The sequence below is a fragment of the Cynocephalus volans genome, chromosome 1, assembly GCF_027409185.1.
Source record: "Cynocephalus volans isolate mCynVol1 chromosome 1, mCynVol1.pri, whole genome shotgun sequence".
Classification (NCBI taxonomy): Eukaryota; Metazoa; Chordata; class Mammalia; order Dermoptera; family Cynocephalidae; genus Cynocephalus; species Cynocephalus volans.
This window is the reverse complement of record NC_084460.1, coordinates 24,410,736-24,436,706: the sequence shown is the minus strand read 5'-3', so window position 1 is coordinate 24,436,706 and position 25,971 is coordinate 24,410,736. Positions and strand designations below refer to the sequence as shown.

The 25,971-nt window shown below is 39.0% G+C and overlaps 1 protein-coding gene across 1 annotated transcript in view; it reads left to right on the top strand.

Moving 5' to 3' along the window:
- Window positions 1–25,971, top strand: part of ATRN (attractin) — a 180,680-nt gene that overhangs the window by 96,751 nt on the left and 57,958 nt on the right. The window contains exons 12-19 of the mRNA XM_063094485.1: window positions 5,850–6,070; window positions 7,971–8,092; window positions 9,046–9,184; window positions 10,755–10,945; window positions 15,715–15,934; window positions 16,681–16,866; window positions 17,388–17,621; window positions 23,851–23,988. Of these exons, the coding sequence (XP_062950555.1) occupies window positions 5,850–6,070; window positions 7,971–8,092; window positions 9,046–9,184; window positions 10,755–10,945; window positions 15,715–15,934; window positions 16,681–16,866; window positions 17,388–17,621; window positions 23,851–23,988 (1,451 nt within the window). The remainder of the gene's footprint in view (window positions 1–5,849; window positions 6,071–7,970; window positions 8,093–9,045; window positions 9,185–10,754; window positions 10,946–15,714; window positions 15,935–16,680; window positions 16,867–17,387; window positions 17,622–23,850; window positions 23,989–25,971) is intronic.

Below are 25,971 nucleotides of genomic sequence, written 5' to 3'. Positions count from 1 at the left end.
CAGCACCACGCTCTCCGAAGTGAGCTAACTGGCCATCCCTATAAAGGGATCCGAACCCATGGCCTTGGTGTTATCAGCACCACACTCTCCCAAGTGAGCCACGGGCCAGCCCTGAAAACTAATCATTTGAAATACAGTTGACCTTTAAACAACACAGGTTTAAACTGCAGAGGTGCACTTATATGCAGTTTTTTTCAATAAACATATTAGAAAATTCTTTGGAGATTTGTGGCAGTTTTAAAAAACTTGCAGACAAACCGTGTAACCTAGGAATATTGAAAATTAAGAAAAAGTTAGATGTATGTAGATACTAGTCTATTTTATCATTTACTACTATAAATAATACCAGTATACAAATCTATCATAAAAAGTTAAAATTTATCAAAACTTACACACACAGACACAGACCATATATGGCACCATTTGCAGTTGAGAGATGTAAACAAACATTTTCTTTTCTCTTGCTTATTTTGTTGTAAGAATACAGTATATAATACATATAACATACAAACTACATTAATAGACTTTATATTATCAGTAAGGCTTTCAGTCAGTAGTAGGCTATTAGTAGTTAAATATTGGAGGAGTCAAAAGTTATACATGGATTTTCAACTGTATGGGGGGTTGTGCCCCTGACCCCTGTGGTCAATTGTAATATATTCTAACAGGTATGGATTCTGATTCCCCCACGGTCACTGCTGGCATTGGTTGTTCCTGTTTGTTTAGTGTGTTGCCTACTCTAATTCTGTAGATTTTGTCTCCCCCACAGTGTGCCACTGCTGATTTCTCTGCTTAGTTTTTGTTTTTTCTCCCTTTCAGATTTAAGCCTGACTTCCTACAGATTGCTGTAGGCCAGTGTAATAAGCTACACTGAACACTAAGGTGTTCAGCCAATGATTGGTCAGTGGTTTTGCTTTGACACATTGAAGTAGTAAAGATTCCCCTCTTTGCTGATGGATCTATCTGTGATTTGGGGAATATATTCAAAATTTAGGAAGTTTACAAGTCTACCCTGGCTTTTACTTTCTCTTTTCAAAGCTTCACATTTAACCAGGTATAAGTAGATAGCTAGGGCCTTCTCCATTATCTTCTGAGCATTCTTAAAGCCTTGTGTGAACACATAGCCTTCCAGACCACCAAAGATGTGAAATCTTATTAAGGCACGCAATGATCACCATGTCTCTGGAGGAGAATTGGGCTTGATTTAAAAGTCTTAAAATCTTGACTCTGGACTCTAGGAGGATTTTCATTTCTGGCACTAGCTAAAAAAGCCTCCCACTTAAAGACACTAAGAAGTATACAGCAAGGACCTAATAAGATAATGAGGAAATACTGGGCAGAAATTAAGAGATGAATAAAGTTCAAAGAGGTAAACTGAGCTACTTCAGCCTGCAAGAGATTGCTTGTCCAACTGAGGCAGATGAGAAGTAGAACTGAGCTTTTGGCTGATTCTCCAGGCTGAAGGGCCAGAGACCAGAGATATTTTTGTACACAGTGAATACTGAATGGATATGTCCGAGTGAATGAGTAAATGGATAGGCTGATTTGGATTTTGTTCTTTTTAGAAACATACTATAAATGATCATATAAGAATCTTTTTCACCCTTAGACTAAAAACGAAATTAAACTCGAGATAATAAGTAAGAGATAATAGACCTCTTTGTAATATTAGTCAGTGCTAGAAATTTGATGTAGTCCTTGAAAGAGAAGAGATTTAAGCAAAATGCAGATGAGTCATGTACTGTGCTTCCCCCCCCCCCAAAATGTTAAAACTTTTATTATGGAAATTTAAAACACAGAAGTACAGACAACATATAACGAAACCCTATGTACCCATTTCTCAGTTTTAGCAATCAACTAATAGCTATGTTAACCTACTTAAGATTACTTTGAGGCAACTCCCCACCATAATAAAATTTTATCAGTAAATATTTCAGATTATAGTTTTTTCATTATTCATGGTAGTTATGTTCTTTAAAGTCACCACAAACATTGATTTAGTGAATATTGAATCATTGCTTGTAGGAGAAATACAGGGTTAGGTTTCTGAGAGTCTCTGATCACAGCATTTTTGTCAGCTCATCAATACCTAACCTTGTTTTATGTGTGTATTAGTCTGTTTCTGTTGCTTATAACAAAATACACGGAACTGGGTAAGTTGTAAGAAAATGAAATTTATCACTTATAGTTACGAAGGCTAGGAAGTCCAAAGTCCAGGAAACACATCTGGTGAAGGTCTTGGTGGTGGCAACAGTGATCCAGGGGTCTCACATGGCAGAAAATGGCAGAGAGACTAGTTCCTCCTGCAGTCTCCTTTTTAAAGGCCTCAGAACCATGCCCATTATTAATCCATTCACTAAGGCATGGTCCTACAATCTAATCACCTCTTCAGGGCCCCATCTTTCAATTACCATAATAGGACTTCCCACCCTCAGTAGTTACAGTGGGAATTAAGCTACTAATATATGAACTTTGGGGACACAATTCGATCAATCTACAATATGTATTTCTATTCAAAGACACTTTATTTAATATATACTGTTGATTGTTAAGCTCACTGCCAACAATGCTTCAACATGCCTGAATAAAGCTTACTTAACACACAGATTTTCTCTGTAAGGCACATCACAGCCTTCTTGTGCTTAGGAACACTAGACAGCACTTTAGCACTATACTGGGTGGCCTTTTCAAACAGCAAAATCACCAACATAAAGAACAAAAATGAAAAAAGCATGGTACTAAATAAATCGTGAAAGGGGCACTTGTTGATATGAGAGCTGAGACAAGCAGGCAGCACATTGCCTTGATTAACCTTGGCTGGGAATGAGTGTGTTTGTCAACTCGAATTTTTCATCACTCTGTGCATGCACATGTCAGCAAAAGTCCGTGAAACTGCTGCAAGTATGGATTTTGGCATTAGAAATAAATTTTATCAAGTAGGCAAATTCCCAGATATGGAATCTGCAAAAATGAGGATTGATTGGATATTTTTTAAAGATAAAGGCTCTTTTTAAAACACAACTGCTGTACAATTACCACACTTATAAAATTAACAATAATTATTGAATATCACTCAGTGTCCATTCAATGTTCAAATTTCTCAATTGTCTCATAATTTTTTAAAAAAAATGTCACTTAGGGCTGGCTGGTTAGCTCAGTTGGCTAGATCATGGTGCTGATAATACCAGGGTCCAGGGTTCAATCCCTGTACTGGCCAACCACCAGAAAGAAAAAGCAAGCAAACAAACGAACAAGTAACAAAAATACAAAAAATGTAATTTGTTCAAATCAAGATCCAAATAAGATCTATATGTTAAAATTGGTTAAAATGTCTTTTAAGTTTCTCTTAATCTATAGATTCCCCATCTATCATTTTCCCCCTTATTTGTTAAAGAGACTGGATTCTTTGTGCTGTACAGTTTCCTATAGTCCAGATTTTGATTATTGTATTCCCACGCTTTCAAATAACATATTGGTCTCTCTCCTGAACTTCCTACAAATTAACTTAATCAGGTTCACTTCAGTATTTTGACAAGATCACTGCATAGGGTTGATTCTTTCCTTTTATTTACCTATTTTCAAAATAATGAACTGATTTCTTAGCATTGTGCAAAGGTGAAAAGTTTGTTGTTTTTTTTAATGGCAGGGTCATATATCATTATGAACTCAAGGATTTAAAAATATTTTGTGTGTTTCAATCCACTGTAGTTTTTATTCTTATTAAATTTCGAACATTTCCCATCTTTATCTTCATGTTAGCTCTTGAGTCTTTTTTACACTACCCTAGTCTTCCTTTCTTTCTTGTGTGACAAGATCTTCCAGACTCATTGTGAACATTCTTGACCCAGACATGACATTAGATTTTTCTCTAAACAGTTCATTTTTGTGTTAGGGGACAGAAGGAAAAGAGAATGGTTATTTATTTATTTATTTATTTTGTTGAAATATAGTCGATTGTAAATGTCTGTGGGGTCCAGAGTTGCATATCAGTACCTATGTGCAATATGTGATGCTCAAATCAGGATAATTAGTTTATTCAATATTATGAGAATGGTTTTTAGATACCACGATCTAAGTACTAGTAGTATTCATTGCTGCTGGATTGGTGGTTGTTTTTAGATCTTTTGAGAAGGCAGGTTAAAGTGAAACTGTGTTTTTGTTTTTAAAAAGAAAAATGAATTGTGTGTGTGTGTTTGTGTGTTTGACCACCTCCTTCCCTCAATAGATAAATGGTCACATACTCTATATACTTTTCTCTGCATTGCTTTTTCCTCTCATAACATATCCTGTAGATCACTCCATAACCATATGTAGAAATCTTCCTCACTCCTTTTTACATCTGCGTAGTACTTCATTACATGGATGTACCTAGTTTATTCATCACATTCTCAGCTGATGGACATTTTATTTTAGGTTGAGTCTTTTGCTGTTATTTATGCTGTAGAGAATAGCCTCATGTATACTTCTTTTTGTATTTTTGCTATTGTATCATTGTGATAGATATATGATTTCAGGTTCAAAAGATAAACACATAGTTTGTTAAAGATTGCCAAATTCCCCTCTGTAGGCTTGTCTCGTTTTGCATGCCCAGCAATATTGTATAAGAGTGCCTGTTGCCCCACAGACTCACCAATTCATATATTGTCAAGCTTCTGTTATTTTTTTTCTTTGCCAGCCTGATAGGTGAGAAATACTACCTCAGTGTAGTTTTATTTTGCACTTCTCTTATGACTGAAATTGAGCATCTTTTCATATGTTTAAGGTCATTTGCATTTTTTCCCTCCAAACTGGCTGAAGCACTCTATATTAGGGATATTCCATTTCCTGTAACATAACTTGTAAATAAGTATTTCATAGTGTATCCTTTGTCATTTTACTTCGCTTATAGCATTATTTTTTATGTAAAAATCTTTAATTCAGAGGGCCGGCCTGTGGCTCACTCGGGAGAGTGTGGTGCTGGTAACACCGAGGCCACAGGTTCGGATCTCATATAGGGGTGGCCGGTTAGCTCACTGGGTGAGCATGGTGCTCACGACAGCAAGTCAAGGATTAAGATCCCCTTACCAGCCATCTTTAAAAAAAAAAAATCTTTAATTCATATAATCAAAATTTTCAGTCTTTTTTTCTACCTTCTGGGTTTTAAATCACAGGGAATTTTTTCCTACTCTCAGGTTATAGAGAAATTCGCCCATTTTTTCTTCTAGTACTTGTGTGGTTTCTTTTTTTCAGGTGGTTCTCTAAACCATTTGAAATTTATCTTAGCATATAGAATGAGAAATGGGTTTATCTTTTTCTATGTGTTTAGTTATCTTGATAACATTACCTCTTTTCCCTGCTAACTTAAGATGCCACTTCTACTGTGTACTAAATTTCCATGTGCACTTTTATCTATTTCCGATTGGCCTATGTATTCATGCACCAGTATGACACAGTTTTAATTACAGAGGCTTTATCTATGCTTTTTAAATTGTACATTTTTATTTTTAATATTTAAAAACATGTAGATGTAGAATTACTGTTCAAATGTAAAAGATGTTAGCATTCCCTGACACTAAAATATTCTAGGGAATCCTGGTTAAAAGTCACAATGATATCATAAGAACTTTTTAATATAGTAGCTGTGAAGAGTAGGTGGGTTATTGGAGCTATTCTGGGTGGTTACAGGCCAAAGTGAAAGGGTGAAATTGGGGAGGGAAGGGAATAAGGAAGTTTTTTGAGACCTTGAAAAATAATTTTTTAGAATATTTTCAATACGTAAGATTTGTCTGAAGATCGTAAAAAGTGTATCATGCATTTGTTATATAACTTTTCACTAAATTCCTTCTCTCCCTTTGTTTTTTTCCTCTTAGCACCATGTATGTGTTTGGTGGTTTCAACAGTCTCCTCCTCAGTGACATCCTGGTATTCACCTCAGAGCTATGTGAAGCGCACCAGAGTGAAGCTGCTTGTTTAGCAGCAGGACCTGGTGTCCGATGTATGTGGGATACAGGGTCATCTCAGTGTATCTCTTGGGAGTCGGCAGCTGATATACAAGAGGAAAAATTAAAATCAGAATGTTTTTCCAAAAGAAGTATGTTTTTTTCTACTTAATTTTAATTAATCTGAGATCTCATTTTATTTGAATTATTTTTTATGTTCACCTTATTATCCAAAATTATTCATTAATAACTTGTGCAAAGCCTTTTCAAGTGTTTGAAAATTGGTTTGTAAACATCATTACGATGGATGGGAACATGCCATGTGGCTCCTAGAAGCTGTCTATGAATGATAGAGACAAAACCTTCTTGGCATTGTATAGGCTTTGTATACCAGCTCCAGAACCTGGCAGCAGTTGGTCTGAGGCAGGTGACATCCAACATACCATTTTGGGATGATGGAAATGTTCTCTATCTGCACTGTCCCCGTATGGTGCCACTAGCCATGTGGGGCTGTCAAACACTTGAAATGTGGCTAATGTGATTGAGAAACTAAGTTTTTAAATTTTATTTAATTTGAATTAAAAACCACCTGTGGCTAATGGCTACAAATTAGATTATGCAAGTCTAACATTAAGGATGAGAGAGGAGGGTCAACTTAGAAAAGCCATGTTGGAGTAAATTGTTCTGGTGGATAGAGGTAGAGTTGCTGCCCTTGCAAAGTGTTCTTTTCTAGCTCCTCTAGTTGGATACAGCAGTGACAGCAGCATGGGCAGTTGCTGAGGATGAGCAGTGATCCCTGCTTCTGGAACTTTCCCTCATGTTTTCCAAGCTGTTTCCATCTGCTTTCTTAACTTCTTGCCCTTTTTTTCTGACATAGAGTACAGTACAATACAGTGAAATAATGTGTGAGAAAGTCCTTTAAAAGTAAGAAGAGTGTCTCTGCAAAATATTTGTTCACATCAATTAGTTTAAAGTATGTTGACTGAATTTCTTAACTGGTAGGATTGGTGTTACAGTTACCATGAGAGTTATGGTAGATAGAACAGCTTTCACTCTCTTGGAATGTGCCAAATTAAGTTGTTCAGGAACATAAATCCTCAGTAAGAACACCCAGGCAACCCTACCAGGTTCACTGGTGGACTGGTGGGAGCTGGAGAACCAAGATTACCAGAACCTGGTAGCGTTAGTCACTGTCTCCTGAAAGGGATAAAATAAGTGAAATAGTTATTTTTTAATCAAATAAAAAAGTTCACATTAAACGTGCAAGTTTATAAGAAATAATACTGAATTACCTTATGTGGTTCATTATGACATTTGCTGACATCTCCTCTTAGATGTCGATTCTGTTTCATTCCACTTTGAGCAGGCCCAGGGCTTGGCATGATGGCCAGGACAGGAAAAGCAAGCAAAGGAGCAGAATGCTAGGGTCTTTGTGAGGTAGGCCCTGCCTTTACCTGTCTGTGGATTCCACCGTGTGCCAGGATGGTTTAACAGAAGACACAACATGGTTGTACACCTTCTCTTTTTAGGGTCCGCAGGAGATTTATCAGGTCGGTAGTAGGCCAGAAGTTCTCAAAATTGTACTCTTGAGTTCACATGTATGTGTACAAGATGCAGCTCAGCCTAGTGCCTCCTGTGGGGTTCAACAGTGCTGCCTACTTCCTGTGCCAAAATTAGCCTTGCATTTATAACTAGGAGGAATGGCTTTGTCTCCTTCATTGCTTTGTTTGGCTCCTGCGCAGCTTCTGATGTTTATTCTATTGCTAGTCAATTTTTTTCTTGGGAAGAAAAGTAATCAAAAGAACCAGATCTTACTTCCATTTTATCTTATAGTTGTTTTTAAATTAACTTATCTTTGTTTTTCACTTTGTGTGCTCTTTTTTAAAAAAATGTGGTACAAAACAATATTGTCTGTTTCTAAATCCTATTTTAACCTGAACATACCAACTCTTCATTTTACTTCTCAACCATTATTACTTTCTTTTTAACCTCAGTCTCAGATTGTGTTTAACAGAAGCTGTCACGGTTGATGAGTTTTTGCTCTCTTTATAGCTCTTGACCATGACAGATGTGACCAGCACACAGATTGTTACAGCTGCACAGCGAACACCAATGACTGCCACTGGTGCAATGACCACTGTGTCCCTAGGAACCACAACTGCACGGAAGGCCAGGTCAGGAGCCCTTTCTCAAGAATTTCAGAGAATAGAAAAATCCTAATTGGGCTTAGGTTTGGATTATATGTGTATGGTATAAATAATGGCCTAGAGTTATTTTTGAAATAGGATGTAGATTAGGATCTTATTATTGCTCAGGTTTTCTTTTAGGAAGGGATGTTCTATACGTCCTAATTCCAAGGGTCCTGCCAGCCACAGTGATTTGTGTGTGGTTTTTAGAAGAAGGTAGAACTGGTGTGTAAGGACTGTTGTCCCTGGGCATGGCTGTGGTAAGTACTAGATCCTTGGTTTGAGGCTTGTAATGGTGAGTTCACTCTATCTGTGCAAGCTTTTGGGAGCAAGTTAGGGCTGGAGACTGAGAGTGAGTCAGGTGCGTAGGCAGCCCATATTGAATGGTAGAAATGACAGACTGCAAAATCTCCTTGCCTTATGTTATGTCTTGGCTCAGCATAACTTCAGAGCTCACTATATATGATTTTTAAAATTTAGGATATAATAAAAGATTTAAAAAGATATGATGACCCAGCTTTTATAGTTTCGACAGTTTATAAGACATTTTTTGTTAGTCTAATGCAGTTCATAAAATAATAAAAACTTTTAGACTCTTGAGTGGGCATTTGAAAAACAGAAAGTTCAGCATTCCCATTTTACATATGAGCAGGTTGTATGAGAGGAATGATATATGAGAATGACATATGAGAGGAATGGTGTGTTAAAGAGTGGGCTGCTTCCTTGCCAGTTAAACACATGTTCTAGATCAGAACATTCCACTGTAGTGTTCCCACTGCAGTGCTGCATCATCTGCATCTTATCTGTTTATTTGTCTGTTTCTTTATTTATTTGCAGTTTGCTTCTTCCATTAGGTTTTGCTACCTTTATTATCCTAGTGGTCCTCACCATGAGTTGTCTCTGTGGATATAAGAGAAAAGCTTTTGTTTACTGTGTTCTAGATCTCCATTTCCAGTTATGAGAATTGCCCCAAAGATAACCCCATGTACTACTGTAACAAGAAGACCAGCTGCAGGAGCTGTGCTCTAGACCAGAACTGCCAGTGGGAGCCCCGGAATCAGGAGTGCATCGCCCTGCCTGGTAGGCCTTGCAGGGGCATCTTGGTGTGTGTGGGTCCAGAACTTTACCCCCCCCCCCAAATATTGTACAGCTGGGGTTGAACCTAACAGGGTAGAAGCTAATTCTATCCATTCGTTCCCCTCACAAAGATTATGGCTATTTATTTATTTATTTATTTTAAACTATAACACAGTTCTTAAGTATTTGCTTCCACTATCCTTTGAAATAAAGTGAGGCATCATCTATTGCTCTGGAGAATCGAATGACAGCTCGGCTTCATATTCTTGAAACTTCTTCATTGTTACCTCCTCACCCTGCTGTAATAACCTGGGACTAGAATGCAGCAGTTTTAGCAGCCTGTCTGCTGGACACTTTATGAAGAGTTCTTCTTATTGACCACTGGGATTTGGTTGTCGGCACCTGCCGAGGGGCTTCCTTCTGTGAGAGGGAGAGCAGAGATATTTCTGTCAGCAGCACCTCCTGGGGTGATCTCCAGCCCTGAAAACCTCAATTTATGGCACTTCTGAGGTTCTGGATGATGAGTTTAAGGTGTGAGGCCAACCAGCCATGACTGAACCCCTGTGATATATTTGCTCAACCAGGATGTCCAGGAAAGAGGACTTCCATGGCTCTTCACAACATCTGAGGCACGTGCAGGGCAGTTGGGTTGGACTAGGCCCCTTCTGAATGCCCTTTGGAAGTATTTGATTCAACTTGCAGAATGGGCTTTTTGTTTTTTTTTTTTTTATCATGGTGTGTCTCAAACTTTAATGTATAGCAAAAGACCTAGAGATCTTGCTAAAAGGCATCCTAGGTACAAGTCTGGGATAGGGCCCTAGAGTCCGCATTTTAACTAGTTGCTAATGCCACACTTTGAAGAGCATATTCTTTATCTACTCTTAGGTGATCTCTTTCCCGTGGCACTTTCCATTTATTTCAGTGACTGTTACTGTTAATGAACACTGCTGATGCTTTGGTTCTGGTGAAGTTGCTTCGTTCATTCACTGTCTTCCAGGAAGCATTCATAGCTTCTGTGCAGTACCCTGTGTAGGTTCAGTATGCTCACAAGTAGCAGATTACAAGCTTGCCTTGTGAACAGCAGCTGTATTACTTTGGTTTTTTCCGATTGTACCTTCCACCTGATGATATGAAAACAGTGCAGCTTTTGGAGACTAGATTTATTCATTCCCCAACTCGTTTCCATTCTTAAAGTTTTCTACCCTACCCTTCCCATATTCGTGTCCATTCATCTGCACTTCAGTCAGGATTTTACATCCTTTCTAAATGTTCTTCAAAAGGAGGTGTACTAATCTAACATTGGCATCCTCTAAGGTACAGGAGTGATAACCTCAGAATATGCTTCTTGAAATCCAGGAAATGTGACTGATAAACAGCTTTTTAATTCTTTTTCTGTATTTGGTCTTTAGTAGTGTGTCTTGTGGCCTCACCATATCCTAATAAAGTACCTGGAATTCAAATCACAAAGATAATTTAGGTGTTCAGTAATTTGAACTAGTAATATAGTAGTTTTGTGTGACTTCTAAAACTCTTTTTTTTTTCTCTCCCCCTCCCCACCTCCCCTTTGTTAAAGAAAATATCTGTGGCATTGGCTGGCATTTGGTTGGAAACTCGTGTTTGAAAATTACTGTTGCCAAGGAGAATTATGACAATGCTAAATTGTCCTGTAGGAACCACAATGCCTTTTTGGCCTCTCTTACAACCCAGAAGAAGGTAGAATTTGTCCTTAAACAGCTGCGAATAATGCAGTCATCACAGAGCATGGTGAGTTAAAATGCTCAGAACTTAAGTATCTACTATCCACTTTCTCCTGAGGGCATGACTACAGCTCTCATATGGAAGGCTGTGGATGCATGTGATGTGCTCTGCAAGAGGAGGATGCTAGTATAAGAAGTACCATAGACTGGAGCTACACTGTCAGAGTCTCTTCCTTTACTGCCTTCTTTCTTATCTTAAAATTTTTAATACTTTGTATATTTTTATTAGTTATATCTGTTAAATAAATTACAGGATGTGAATAATTATATGTGGGATGAATGATAATGTGTGTATACCTGCACATACTCTGGTGATGTCAGTAGATGATTTCATATCTGTTTTATCTCTAGATTCTGCTGGAAGGGAGAAGTCACTGATAATTAGCTAGGTTGGATTAAGCCACCTGAGTGAGTCCCTTAGATTTAAGGTATTATTACAGTGTATATATGATCACCACTAAGAAATGTACATCTATTTGGGTCTTTCTTAGACCTGCCAGCCCAAAAGAAGAGAGCAGCTTCTTGTCAAGAGTTTCTGAGCTCAGAAAGTCTCAAGTTCTGTTGCTGTCCAATCAGTGCTCTCAGGTGGCGTGTAGTTGATATTTCACAATGACATTTTGTCATTTTAGTTCAAAGTCCTAGAACTGTGATCCTACCCTCAATTAAGTAGATACTCATAGAACAAAGTCCTTTCAGCAATGTTGGCATCGGTACAGAGAAGTTTGGTGGAAATGTTCTTCCTATTATGCAGGGAAGAGTTAACAGCAGCACTTCCTTGGGTGCAGCCTTCCTCATGTGAAGGTATGGAAAGTGTGGCCTGGGTCCTGGCTGCATGTGACCTTTCTGTACCACTTAAAGGGCCATTCCAAGACTGGGCAGTGTCTTATAAGTTTTACTTTTCTCCAGTTAATCTTTTTTTCCAGTGCAACTTTCATATGGTGTGGACACTCAGACATTGGTATCACATTCTTAATGTGCTTACCTCAAGGGATACTGTGGCCACATTTGGCATTTTATGATATTTTGATTGCTTTTTCAAATTTCATAGCATCCATCAGAGATGGTCATGTTGTTTGTTTCTCTTCTCTTCACCCCCAAATGTGGCCCTCTCCCAGCACTCTGTCCTTGGCTGTCAACTGACCTTACTCATAGTCATTCACTTCCTTAGAAAATGATGGCTCACAGCTCTGACCATTATCCTGAGGTGTCTGTCACTGACTCTCAAGTCCACATCTCTGAAAAAATACCTGGTTATGGCACACCGTGCCAGCCCCTCAGAGCCCACCCAGGGACCTGAGGTATGGAGAAGGGGACCGGACCCCATCCCAAAACCATGCACATCACACCAGTGCCTCCTGGCCTGCCTGGGGACACAAGATATGGAGCTTGGGACTGGACACTCCCCACAACCAGGCACACTGCCAGCACAAAGGAGCATGCCAAAAACATCACCTCCATGTAGGTGGCCCACCACAGCTACCACAGTAACCATGACTGCCGCAAAAGCAGCTAGACACCACAACCACCGTGCAGATGGTCCGCCAGCCACTGGAGCACATTGACATGAGGAGAGTCACCAGCAGAGATAAAGAAAAGAAGAGGACCTCTCTCTCCACAAAGCACATTTCAGAGTGTCAGAAGAAACATCTGCTCTGTGATAATATTGGGGGACCTGATCACACCTCTTGGCATTGGACAGATCATCTAGGCAACAAATCAACAACGTAACCATTATTCTTTCAGAAGGAGAGAAGAAATCTAGGGTAGTTGGGGGGGGGAGAGGGAGGGAGTGATTGGACAAGGGGCATAAAGAATAATTATGATTTCTAACAATATATATACTAGTAATATTGATTTGATCAACATATCTCAATGTTGAACCCTAAAAATATGTATAATCAGTTTTAATTCAATAAAAAAAACCTGGTTAGAAGGGTTCAACCATCCCAGCTAGCCACAGGTATATTCTGGTCCCTTTTCTCTCTTCCTTGGGTTTTCTAGCTCTGAAAGATTCTGGGTAGTCTAATCTTCTGTGGCTGCCGTTATAAAACAGAAATTCACAGTTTTGTGATAAGACTGGCAGATGAGAGACAACTAAATTGTAGACGTAGTCTAGTCTGTAAAGCCCAGATTTGTGTTGGGAAACAAGAAAGGGATCAAACCTAGCCTTTAGGGCAGAGGCTGGCTGGTAGAGAGCTGGGAAGAGGTAACCCGGAAGGTGAAGAAGGAAGGGCTCCCTGTGCGTTGGTACCCCCCATGCAGGATGTAGAGAGTGAGGAAATGACTCACTGAGTGAACTGCAGGTAAGTTTGAATGGCTGGCTGCAGGCTCAATGAGAAGGAATTGCTGTAGCTAGGCCTCAAGAAAGGACTAAGGCCAAATCCTGAGAGGCCTTGTCTACAATGCTAATGGCTTTGAATTTTATATGAGGGCAAAGAGAATTATTGAAGGGCTTTTAAAAAGTATTTTAAGGACCTGTGGCATGGAGCCAGGACTGGATCCCTCTCCCACAGCCAGGTATACCACCAGCACCTCAGGGCCTGCCCAGGGACCTGAGGTATGGAGCCGGGTACCAGATCCCCCTCCCACAGCCAGGCACACCGCCAGTGCCTTGGGGCCTGCCCAGGGACCTGAGGTATGGAGCCAGGGACCAGACCTTCCTCCCACAACCAGACACACTGCCAGTGCCTCAGAGCCCACCTGTGGACCTGAGGTATAGAGCCAGGGATGGGCCCCCCCCCAACCAGGCACACCACCAGCGCCAAGGAGCATGCCAAAAACATCAACTCTGTATGGGTGGCACACCAGAGCCACTACCATAACCATGGCTACAATGAAAGCGGCTAGACACACAACGACCATGGACATGGTCCACCAGCCACTGGAGTGCATTGACACAAGGAGAGTCACCAGCAGAGACCAAAGAAAAGAAGAGGACATCTCTCTCCACAAAGCCCATTCCAGAGTGACAGAAGAAGCATCTGCTCTATGATAATATTGGGGGACCTGATTACACCTCTCAGCATTGACAGATCATATAGGCAACAAATCAACAGAGTAACCATTATTCTTTCAGAAGGAGAGAAGAAATCTAGTGTTATTAGAGGTGGGGGGGGAGGGAGAGGGGGATAGGGAGAGATTTGACAAAGGGCATAAAGAATAATTACGATTTGTAACAATATATATGCTAGTCATATTGATTTGATCAACATATGTCAACGTTGAACCCCAAAAATATAATCAGTTATGAGTCAATAAAAATTAAAAATTTTTTAAAAAGATATTTTAATTATCTTTCTTTCCTTAAAAAAAAAACATGTCAAAGGAAATTTAGAAAATACTAACAATAAAGATAAGAAAAATATTACTTATTGTAATAACTAAAAATAACTACTTTTGGATATATTTATTTCTTTTACATCTTTTAATAGGCATGTATATTTTTTCCTCTGAAAAATGGAAATACATTGTACATTTTGTTTTATAACTACCAAAATTAGGAATATCTTTCATTTCTCAGCAAAACTTTATACTTTGAAATTTTTTATAATTTGAAAAATTTTTTTAATTGCATTGAGAAGAAGGAAATTTCAGGAGAGCAGATGACAGAGACTGTCCCAAGGGTTCATTGTCCTATTATTCCCTATAAAATCCAGTGCCACGTAGGAAGAATAGATAAAGAAAATGTGATTGAGAGAGAGAGATATGATGGAATATTATTCAGACTTAAAAAAGGGGGGGGAATCCTGTCATTTGGGGCAATATGAATGAACCTGGAGGACATTATGCTAACTGATACAAGACAGGCACAGAGTGACAAATACTGCGTGATCTCACTTACATGTGGAATCTCAAGAAGTCTAAATAACTCATAGAAGCAGAGAGTAGAATGGTGGTTGCCAGGGGCCTGGGGGTTGGGGTGGGGAATCGAGAGATGTTGGTTAAAGGGTACAAAGTTTCAGTTAAACAGAATGAATAAGTACTGGAGATCTAATGTACAGCATGGTGACTCTAGTCAATAATTCTGTATTGTACAAGGGTACTTCAGAAAGTTCATGGAAGATTCATATTATCTTTTAATTTTGTTTTCCACAAACTTTTAGAAGTACCCTTATATACTTGAAATTTTCTAAGAGTAGATTTTAAATATTCTTGACACACACACACACACACACACACAGTGGTAACTATGTGATGTGATGGGTATGTTAATTGGCTTGATTATGGTAATCATTTCACAGTATATACATGTAAAAACATCATGTACACCTTAAATATATATAGTTTTTGTCAATTATTCCTCAGTAAAGCTGGGAGAGGAAATTTCAGTACCAAGCAGTAACCCCTATGGCTAAGGATGGGAATCTTTAATCATCTGAACTGATCAGGACCCCAAAACAGGCTTAGTTAATAATGGGAGGATAGGCATATAGCAGATATTGGTAAGATGATTTTGTGTATGAATGGGCATTTAAACCAAGTTTGGGGGTGGCTGTCTTTTCATAGCATTTGTCATAGGATGTAGAAATGTTGGAACTCAATTATTGCTTTGCTATTAATCTCTGAAATTTTTGATACATTATCTTCTCTGAGTATATTTTTGTTCTTTGTAACATGGCCATATTGAAGTGATGATCTAATCTGTGATGGCTGAGTCAGGGTATAAGGAGGTTTTTCTGTATCTTTGGAGTATATTTAACTTAATAGTTTTTATCTAGAAGTGTGTTTTGGTCAAGACATTGGTTGTATTCATAGCTGTGTCTATTTTGTCCACAGTCCAAGCTCACCTTAACCCCATGGGTTGGCCTTCGGAAGATTAATGTGTCCTATTGGTGCTGGGAAGATATGTCCCCATTTACAAATAGTTTACTGCAGTGGATGCCATCTGAGCCCAGTGATGCTGGATTCTGTGGAATCTTGTCAGAACCCAGTACTCGGGGTTTGAAGGCTGCAACCTGCATCAACCCACTCAATGGTAGCGTCTGTGAAAGGCCTGGTAAGTACACGGGTGAATGAGGTGCTATGGGAAGTTTATTGAAAGAGAAACCATAGGAGGCTTAGTTAAGTACTGAGTTGTGTGAAACAGTCCTGAAAACGGATGGAGTATTGATTTTGAGCATATGAAGCATAGTATAACCCAGAATTTTAAAAGTAGCAGGGAATAGTCTGTGGCTTGAGCCATAAGCAAAATCAGAAATAACTGACACAAATCAAAGAACCTAATATTCTAATTAACAGTGAGATTGATTGGTTTGCTAACCACAAAAAGTGTTAACATTTGCTCTTAAAGGCAAATTTCTTGGTGTTGGCAGACAAATACTGTGGAAGAAAACAAAAAAGGAAAATAAAAACAAAGAAAAGATTAGAAAAGCAAGCAAATCACTGCAGGGACAGTGTTCAGAAAGAGAGTCAGTGGGGAGAAAGCTGATGAGAGCAGTTCTGTGACACGAGGCAGGCCCAGGGCCAGCCTCTGCTGCACATGGTCAAGCCCAAGGCAAACTTTATCCTCCTGCAGAGGGACTCACAAGCAATAGGTGACACTGTGGGTTGTTTGGGGAGGCTGGACTCCAATTACATGATGTCCAGATTTAGGAAGGTACTGTCAGTTGTCTGAGGAATACAGAGGCATAGAAGAGAATTTATAGCATCCTAGGAGTCAACACCACAACCCACACTTGAAAAGTCTGACCTTAGCTGACATGGTGGGAACTCTTAAGTATCTCTCTTGGGTTTAATTCCCAGCGAACCACAGTGCCAAGCAGTGCCGGACGCCATGTGCCTTGAGGACAGCATGTGGAGAATGCACCAGCGGCAGCTCCGAGTGCATGTGGTGCAGCAACATGAAGCAGTGTGTGGACTCCAATGCCTATGTGGCCTCTTTCCCTTTCGGACAGTGTATGGAGTGGTATACAATGAGCAGCTGCCCCCGTAAGTAACAAAGTGAGCTCTAGGCATTCACAGGTGCCCTGTTTGTGGGTGACAACTCTTGCCATGGGGCCTTGCTCTCAGCCTCTGAACATTTTAGGGACAAGACCAGACTTGACCTGCTCAACTCTCTCCTGCCTAATGAGAACCTTCACACAGAATCAAGTACAGTGACACAAATAAATCAATGTAGGATAGTTCACAGAGTACAGAAATAACTTGGCCAGCTTCAGGGTCATATGGTTCAGTCCATGTAATGTCTCCATGTCTTAATCTCCTAATTCGTAAAATAAATATTTTCCAATAGATGACCTCTAAAGGCCCCTTCTGCCTCCAACATTCTGGGATTGAGAGAAAAGGAAAGGGATCCCTAATATATGCTGGGCAAAAATATTGGGCTCTTTAAATTTATTATTTCATTTAAATGATCATGATAGAATAGTAATTTTGACTCACAGAAGTTAAATAGTCTATTAAGAAAAAGGTAATTTAAATACATGAATACAACTTTTTTTTTTTTTTAGCTGAGAATTGTTCAGGCTACTGTACCTGTAGTCATTGCTTGGAGCAACCAGGCTGTGGCTGGTGTACTGATCCCAGCAATACTGGCAAAGGAAAATGCATAGAGGGCTCCTATAAAGGACCAGTGAAGATGCCTTCACAGGCCCCTACAGGAAATCTCTATCCACAGCCTCTTCTCAATTCCAGCATGTGTCTGGAGGACAGCAGATACAACTGGTCTTTCATTCAATGTCCAGGTAAGATGTCTTGTCCAAATTCATGTGTTTTGCTACCTATTTACAAGTACAACCTTGAAAGCAATGTTGTTTGTATAGATTTCCTTTAAGAAAAAAATATAAGTAGCAGATCATTTTAGGAGAAATAGTTTCATGTGAAAAATATTTCTAATGTCAGTTAATGAAAATATTGAAAACTTCCACTGAGCTATTTTGCTAACCTTTGTTATAAAATAATATATGTTCATTATAAAAAATTAAATATTACACATGTGTATAAAATAAAAACTGGCATTTTTTTTTCTCATCTCCAGTTCTTCATGAAGGTAAAAACTTTTAACAGTTTGATACAGATACCTGCAGACATGCCAATTTATATTTTTTAAAATAAAAAGAATTATGCTATATACTATGCATATTATATATATTGTTCTACAGTTTGCTTTTTACTTAAAAATACATCATGGTAATTGTTGGAAAAAGTTAAAAATAATATCTGCCAACCCAGAAATTCCCCTTCACAAATGTAGAAAAGAAAGAAAACAGGTTTATTATTGAATAAGTATTGAACCAGACTGTAGTACACATTGCAGGCAGCCCTCTAATGAGATTGCAAAGACAGAAATCTCATACTTTTAATAACCAAACATATACATGTTCTTAAGATAAACCATAACTTGTTCTCATAAGAGAGGATTTGACAGCACTATTTGCAATCCGTTCTTTCTTAGTTCATTCTAAAGTCAACTGGTAATTGGGGTAGCTACCTGTTTTAGTTAATTGCCTTTATCCAAAGAAAAAGTAAAACTTTTTGTATCTTTATGGAAAACAGGTGGGGTTACAGCTTGGCACAGTGTACATAGGCTAAATTCCCAAGGTGACTTGCTTGGGGATCTGTCTTCCTTGATGTTATTACATTTTAAAGAGATGGCTCCCAGGCCCTTAAGAAAAACATCCCTGGATTGTAATGCTAGCAAGAGGCCTGTTTAACTTTTAAAATGATTTGCATACATATCAAAGGAACAGAGGAAGAATTTATAAACACAAGGTGTTTTTTGTTTTGAGGGTTTTTTTTACTGAAATACTCTGAGGAAAGGAAGAGGGAAAAGAGTCTCTTACCCTTTTGGCAAGGGGAAAAATTCAGTCCTTCTCTCTTCCTTCCTCTTTTCCATCCCCCTTTTTTTCCTTCCTCCTTCCCTCTTCTCTCCCTTCCTCCTCTTTATTCTTCCTCCCTCCTTCCGTTCTTTTCTTCCCTCCTTTTTTTTCCTTCCTTTCTTTTTCTCCTCCTTTCTTCCTCCCCACCCCCTTTTTTCTCTCTTTCTTCCAATGGTAGGTGCAAGAAGGAATAGACCAGGAACTAGCCCAAAACCTGGACCTGGTTGGGGGTAGGGGTGGGATCCTGAGAAACCAACTCAAGGAAATCAGTCTTTGATTCAGACTTGAAGTGAATACTCGGAAATGTGCCTGTGGGCTTCCAGAGCAGTTAGGAGAGGCTGGACAGGTGCAGACTCCCAAAAGATTAGTGGGTGAAAACTTGTCCAAGAGCCTGTCAGACAGTGCCATTGACTGTAGAGCTTTTTGTGAGGATTTCTTCTGTAAGGGAAAGACCACTATAAACAAAGGTAAATGGCAAGAGACAGATTGGGAGATGATACCTGCATTATATATAACAACTGATTATCATCCGGAGTATGTAAACTCCTGCCTTCCAGAAAAACTCTAAATGTCAACCCAACAGAAAAAGTGGGCAAGGGATGTAAAGAAGCCATTCTCATAAAAGAAAATAGAACAGGAAAAATCAAAATAATACGAGAGACCAGTTTATTGTCTACTAAAGTGAATTAAATTTTCTCTGTTCCTTTTTTTCCTCTCTAAGATTTTGAGGATCTACAATTCTACTTCTGATCTACTAGGAGTTAACTTTTTAGTGAACTATTTAAATCAGTGCTTTTCTATTAATGTCAAGAATATATCAGATGAAATGACAGCCCACAAAATGAGAGAAAATATTTGCAAATCATATATCTGATAAAAATCTAATGCCCAGAATATGTACCTCTTAAAACTCAACAATAAAAAGACAAATAACCCAAATAAGACATGGGTAAAGGACTTAAATAGACATAGCTCCAAAGAAGAAAAACAAATAGCCAATAAGCACATGAAAAGATACTCAACATGGTATGTTATTAGAGAAATGCAAGTCAAAACCACAGCGAGGTACGATTTCACACCCACTGAAATGGCAATAATCAAAAAGACAGATAATGACAAGTGTGGACAAGGATGTGGAGAAACTGGAACCCTCATACATTGCTGGTAGGATTGTTAAATGGTGTAGCTACTTTGGAAATCAGTTTGGCACTTCCTCAAAAAATTAAACATAGAGTTATATGGCCCGGCAGTTCCTCTCCTAGGAACATACACAAGAGAACTAAAAACACGTCACCCCAAAAAAACATGTATGTGAGTGCTCATAACAGAATTATTCATAAGCATAAGTGAAAAGAACTCAGGTATCTGTCAGCATGTGAATGGATAAACAAAATATGGTACATTCATTGTGGTATATTCATTGTTTGGCAATAAAAATGAATGAAGTACTGACATTCTACAAAATGGGTAACCTTCAAAAACATGCTATGTAAAAGAAGCCAAGTGCAAAAGATTACATATTGTGTGATACTCTTTATATGAAATGTTCAGAAAAGGCAAATATGTAGAGACAGAAAGTAGATGATTAGTGGTTTCCTAGGGCTGGGAGTGGAAATGAGGACTAAACAGCATGAAGTTTTCCAAAGTAGCTGCACCATATTATGTTCTCACCAACAGTGTATGAAGGTTCAGATTTCTCCACATCCTCACTAACACTTGTTATTGTCTTTATTACAGATATTCTAGTGGATGAGAAATTGATCTCATTGTGTTTTTTTTGGTTTTTGTTTTTGTTTTTGGCAGCTGGCCAGTACAGGGATCAAACCCTGGGCCATGGTGTTATCAGTACCACACTGTAACCAACTGATCTAAGAAGCCAGCCCCTCGTATTATGGTTTTGATTTGCATCTCCCTGATGACTAATGAAGTTGAGCATCTTGTTAGCCACTTGTATATTTTCTTGGGAGAAATGTCTTCAAATTCTTTGCTCATTTTTAAATTGTGAATTTCTTGGGATTTTCTACATAATGAGATTATGTCATCTGTTAATAAAGACAGTTTTACTTATTCCTTTCCAATCTGGATACCTTTTTATTTTATTTTTTTTAGGGCTAGTTCCTCTGGCTAGACACTCCAGTATAATGTTGAATGAAAGTGGTTGAAAGTGGACATCATTGTCCTGTTCCTTTTCTTAGGGGGAAAGAATTCAGTCTTTCTCTATTAAATATGACATTGGTTTAGCTTTTTCAGACATGCCCTTTGTCAGGTTGAGAAGTTACCTTCTATTAATAGTTTTTTGATCATGAATGGGTACTGGATCTTGTCAAGTGCTTTCTTAGTGTCTATTGAGATGATCTTGTAGTTTCGTTCTTTATTCTGTTAACACTATATATTACATTAATTGATTTAAGGATGTTAAAACAAGCTGGCATTCTTGGGACAAAGCCCATTTGGTCATGATGTATAATCCTTTTTAATACATTGTTGGATTCGACTTACCTAGTTGGGGATTTTGTGTCTGTATTCCTGAGGGATATAGATTTGTAGTTTTCTTTGGTCCCTGGTAGTACTGGCCTCGTAGAATGAGTTGGGACGTATTCCTCCCTTCCCTAAGTACTGGAAGAGTTTGTAAAGGATTAGCATTAATTCTTCTTTAAATGCTGATAGAATTCATGAGTAAAGCGATCTGGGCCTGGGCATTTCTTTGTGGGAACATTTTTAAAAATTCAATCTCTTTGCCTGTTATAGATTAATTCAGATTTTCTGTTTCTGCTTAGCCAGTTTTGGTAATCTGGGTTTTTCTAGGAATTTGTCTACTTCATCTGAGTTATCAAATTTGTTGGCATATAGATCAGAGTACTTTCTTGCAGATAACTTTTTATCGTTATGTATTCTCCTGTTTAATCTATTGAGGATTTTTTGTTTTGTCTCTAATTTGGTTTTATTTCTCCTTTTATATTTTGTAAGCGCTCTAAATATTGTGCGTGTTTTTTGCAGAACTTGCTTTCTTATTTTGTGGATGCAATAATTCAGTCCTCTTTGAATAGGCTAAAATTAGTATTTTTCATTCTGTTTCTTGCATTAACCCTTCTTTCAGGATTAGCTCTGCATGTTTATCCTGATGGTGCTTGTAGTTTAAGAATTTTCTTATACTGGTGAATCTTCAAGTTTGATCTGTATTTATAACAGATGTATTGGCCAGTGTTTGGGTGTACTGAGCTGTTGTGAAAGTGTGGTGTGATATCCTAAGGGAGGAGTACCAGCCTCAGGACTCCCCAGTTGTGATCTGCTTTGGCTGTTGAGTGGTTTGCACTCTTCCCTCATAGGAGGAAGGAAGGAACTGGGGACCCAGATGCCCAGATGCATTTGACATGTTCACGGTTGTGACAAGTGCCTCTCCCCCTTGGATTAGTTATGGCAACCTAAAGAAAGCTAGTGTGTTGCCCTGATTTTACTTTCTGACCCTAACCTCCCTTCCCCTGCCTCTCATACCCTACCCACCCCACCCAGAACTGTCCTTCCCCACTGCAGCCCCTGGACAGATGCCTCAGCCAGCTGGTGAGTAGGCACAGAGCAGGTTGTGTGCCACTTCCTGGTATCTGTCATTCTCCTGAGGCCTGCTCTGGCTCCCAGTCTCTGCTGGACCTCGGCCTCTCATACCCTACTCACCCCACCCAGAACTGTCCTTTCCCACTGCAGCCCCTGGACAGATGCATCAGCCAGCTGGTGAGTAGGCACAGAGCAGGTTGTGTGCCAGTTCCTGGTATCTGTCACTCTCCTGAGGCCTGCTCTGGCTCCCAGTCTCTGCTGGATTTTTCAGGTATCAATTGATAAAGTACATCTAGTCACTTTGGCAGTTCCTTCCTTCTACATTAGGATACAGATGTCCCATTTTTCTGTTAGGTTTGATCCCATCAGCTTTTTAATTTCTAGAAATTGTTGAAAACTTCAAAAGTATCTTTTAGTACTTCTGATAGTACCTTTTCCACTTATCCCACACTCTTGTTGATTTATGCTTGTTTTTACATTTCTTCTGAAGTTTGTATGGGATTTTGAAGGGGGAGAGAGAGAGAGAAGCTTTTCTCAGTCTTTTTATCTTGAACCAGAATACAAATTTTGGAGGTAAATGATTTTAGTATTACATTTTGTATGTGTATTGTACTTTACCCTTTGCTCATCAAACAGAAACAAAATACATATCCCACACATCTTAAGTAATTTTGGTGCAGTTATTTTAAGTTTTACAGTTGTAATCTGTATTAAACAACTCAAATACCTACAGGGATGGGGTAGATAACAGGTGGACAAACACAGATGCAAGGCTATGGAAAGCTGCCAAGATGGTGGAAAACCACATCACATTGATCAACCAAGACAAAGATTCTGCTTATGGTGGTGCAGGTTGTGCACTACATGAATGGCATTCCCCACCCCCTACCCCCCCCCCACCCCCTGCGAGTTCTGCAGTGCACAGCCTGCACGGCTGTCCTGAGCAGTCCTAGTAATCCCACTTCTGGAAATATTTATATATATATATTTTAAATATTTATATATTTTTCTAATAATGAAAAATTTAAAGCAAACTATTAGTATGTAGAGGAATGGTTGAATAATTTAGGATTCATAGAAATCATTCTGCCATTTAAAGTTTTGTTTATGATAAATGAAATAATGTGGTAAAATAATTGTGATTTAAGTTAAGAAATCAAAATTGAGTATTAATATGAATGCAGCTCTGTAAAACTGTATAGAAAAATACTGGAAAGAAAGATACCAAATATGAACAGTGGTCTCTAGGTGGTGAAATTGTATATGATTTTCCCCCCATTCTTATGTTTTTCAAATATACTATCATGAGCATAGATGGTTTTTTTATAGCAAATAACAACAAAACTTACTTTTTAATATTGCTATGGACTTTCACCTTACTGAGATGTATTTCTGGTTTTCCTGGACGAGCTCTTTTTTGATATTTTGATCTTATTTCTCGAACTGTTTTTAGAGGGCCAATTGAGATGATTTTACATTTAGATGTCAAACTTACTCCAGTCAGTTATGCCATGGGACAAGCCGCTTGAAATTCTTTTTCTTTCAGCTTGCCAGTGCAATGGCCACAGCAAATGCATCAATCAGAGTATCTGTGAGAAGTGTGAGAACCTGACCACAGGCAAGCACTGCGAGACCTGCATATCCGGCTTCTATGGTGATCCCACCAACGGAGGGAAATGTCAGCGTAAGTCAAATTGGCCAGGTTTACTGATTGCAAATCAGGTGTTTGATTAGTTCTATTTGATATAAATATCTAGGAGGGAAAAATCCACTTTGTTTTGGATACTACATTTGTTATTAAGTCATACTTGTCAGGAGTGCAGCTGGGCTGGCAGGGAGAGCTGAACAGTCAGGTGTCGGAGTAGCCAGTTAAAGCAGCAAGCCAAAATGAAAGAGTTAAGCCTTTCATCACATTTTGCCATGGGATAACAAGGGAACAGTGTGCTGTCTCAGGTCAGGTGGATATGAGAGACATAGGATCGTCTGATTGTGGACGAATTCTGAACTAAAGGCTCTGACAGTGAGAGTGTTATGGACCCGGAGGTCATGGGGAGAGTGAAGGGTGGGAACGTCCTGGGTCCTGAGTCACAGTGGGAAAAGTGTCTTCAGGGTCTCCCCTCTTCCCCCCATAAGGAGGCCTCAGCAGAGACACCTGAAGAAGGCCTCAGCCTAAAGCCTCAAGTAAAGACACCCAAGAATGAAGGTGCCTGGCTAGGCAAGCATATTATATGAAGAACATGACTTGCTTGGGTGCCAGAGACCTTTACTGCAACTCCCTAAGAGACTGCAGGCACTTACCATATAGAAGGCTGCTGCAGGGAGGGCAGCTTTCCCCCTGCAGCCTGCCAGGCAAAGCCCTTGTAATTGCCTAAGTTCAGGCTTGAAAAATCACACATAGGTTTTTAACCAGGAGCCAGACTCCTTAATACTTCTAGTATATTTTAAAGATTTAAATAGTCCCATGTTTACCCATGCATGTCAAATAGAAGTCTGCAAACAACAGGGCATTTTACTGTCAGAACATAAATCATATTTTTATAAATGACGTTAACACCAATGAACTGATTTTTGATTTGTTCTAGTTTCCAACTGAAAAATATAATGAGTCCTCTAGTTGAAAGACCTTTCAAGTTCTGAGCAGGAAAAATAAGAAAGGAAATCTCTACCTACTTCCCAGATCCTGCCTCCAAACTCCTTAACATGGCCCTTCAGAATCTGATCCCAGACCAGCCAAGAGAGAGGTAGCATTCTAGCTATATGTCCCTTAACCTCTCTGGGGTTCAGTTTCCTCATCTGTAAAATGAGGATAGGGTGGTTGTTGAGATTAAAGCAGTCAGAGGAATACATGACATACAGTCAACCCTCAGTAGATATGAGCAATTATTATTACCCTTCCAGTGTCTTTTTCCATTACTCTTAAATAAAATTTCTTGCTTGGATTAAAGGGTATTCAGTAAACATATTTTTCCCACTCCTTATGAATAGACTCCATCCATTGGATATTAATCAGAGTACCTAACATTTTTGTGTGTAAATGTGTTTTTGAGTGTAAAGGCATTGTGCTGACAGCCACTTAAGACATAGGCACTTTTATTCCCAAGATCAAGTAACCCACCCAAGGTCTCAGCAAGATGTGGCCAAGCTGGGAACCACATGCAATACATGCTGACCTTAACTACTGGTTGTACCTCCAGGTGCCATCATCCCCATATCTGCAGCTACCATCTAGAAAAATTGGATTTTTCTCTGTGACATTATAAATGCCCCTATCTGGGTGGGCCTGAGTATGATTGTCCAGAACTTAGAGCTTGCTTTATTTTTCAGAGTCCCAATCCACAGTAGAAAGCATGGTTTTTAAATACTGTGAGTGGTACCAAATCTTTAATGTTTTCCTCTTACAATTGTATACTCCTTAGCTAAGGATAATAGCCACGACTTACTGACTGCATAGTTTTTTTATCATACACCTGTCATTCAATCTTCACAACAGACCTATGTATCCCCATCAAATTATGGACAAGGAAACTGAAACTCAGAAAGGTTAAGTAGCATGCCTAAGGTTAAGAGCTAAAGAAGAGCTAAGTAGAGGACACTCAATTCAAACACAAGCAAACTGACTTCAGGCCTTTACTTTTCACTGATACACTGCATCCCCCACCCCACCCTT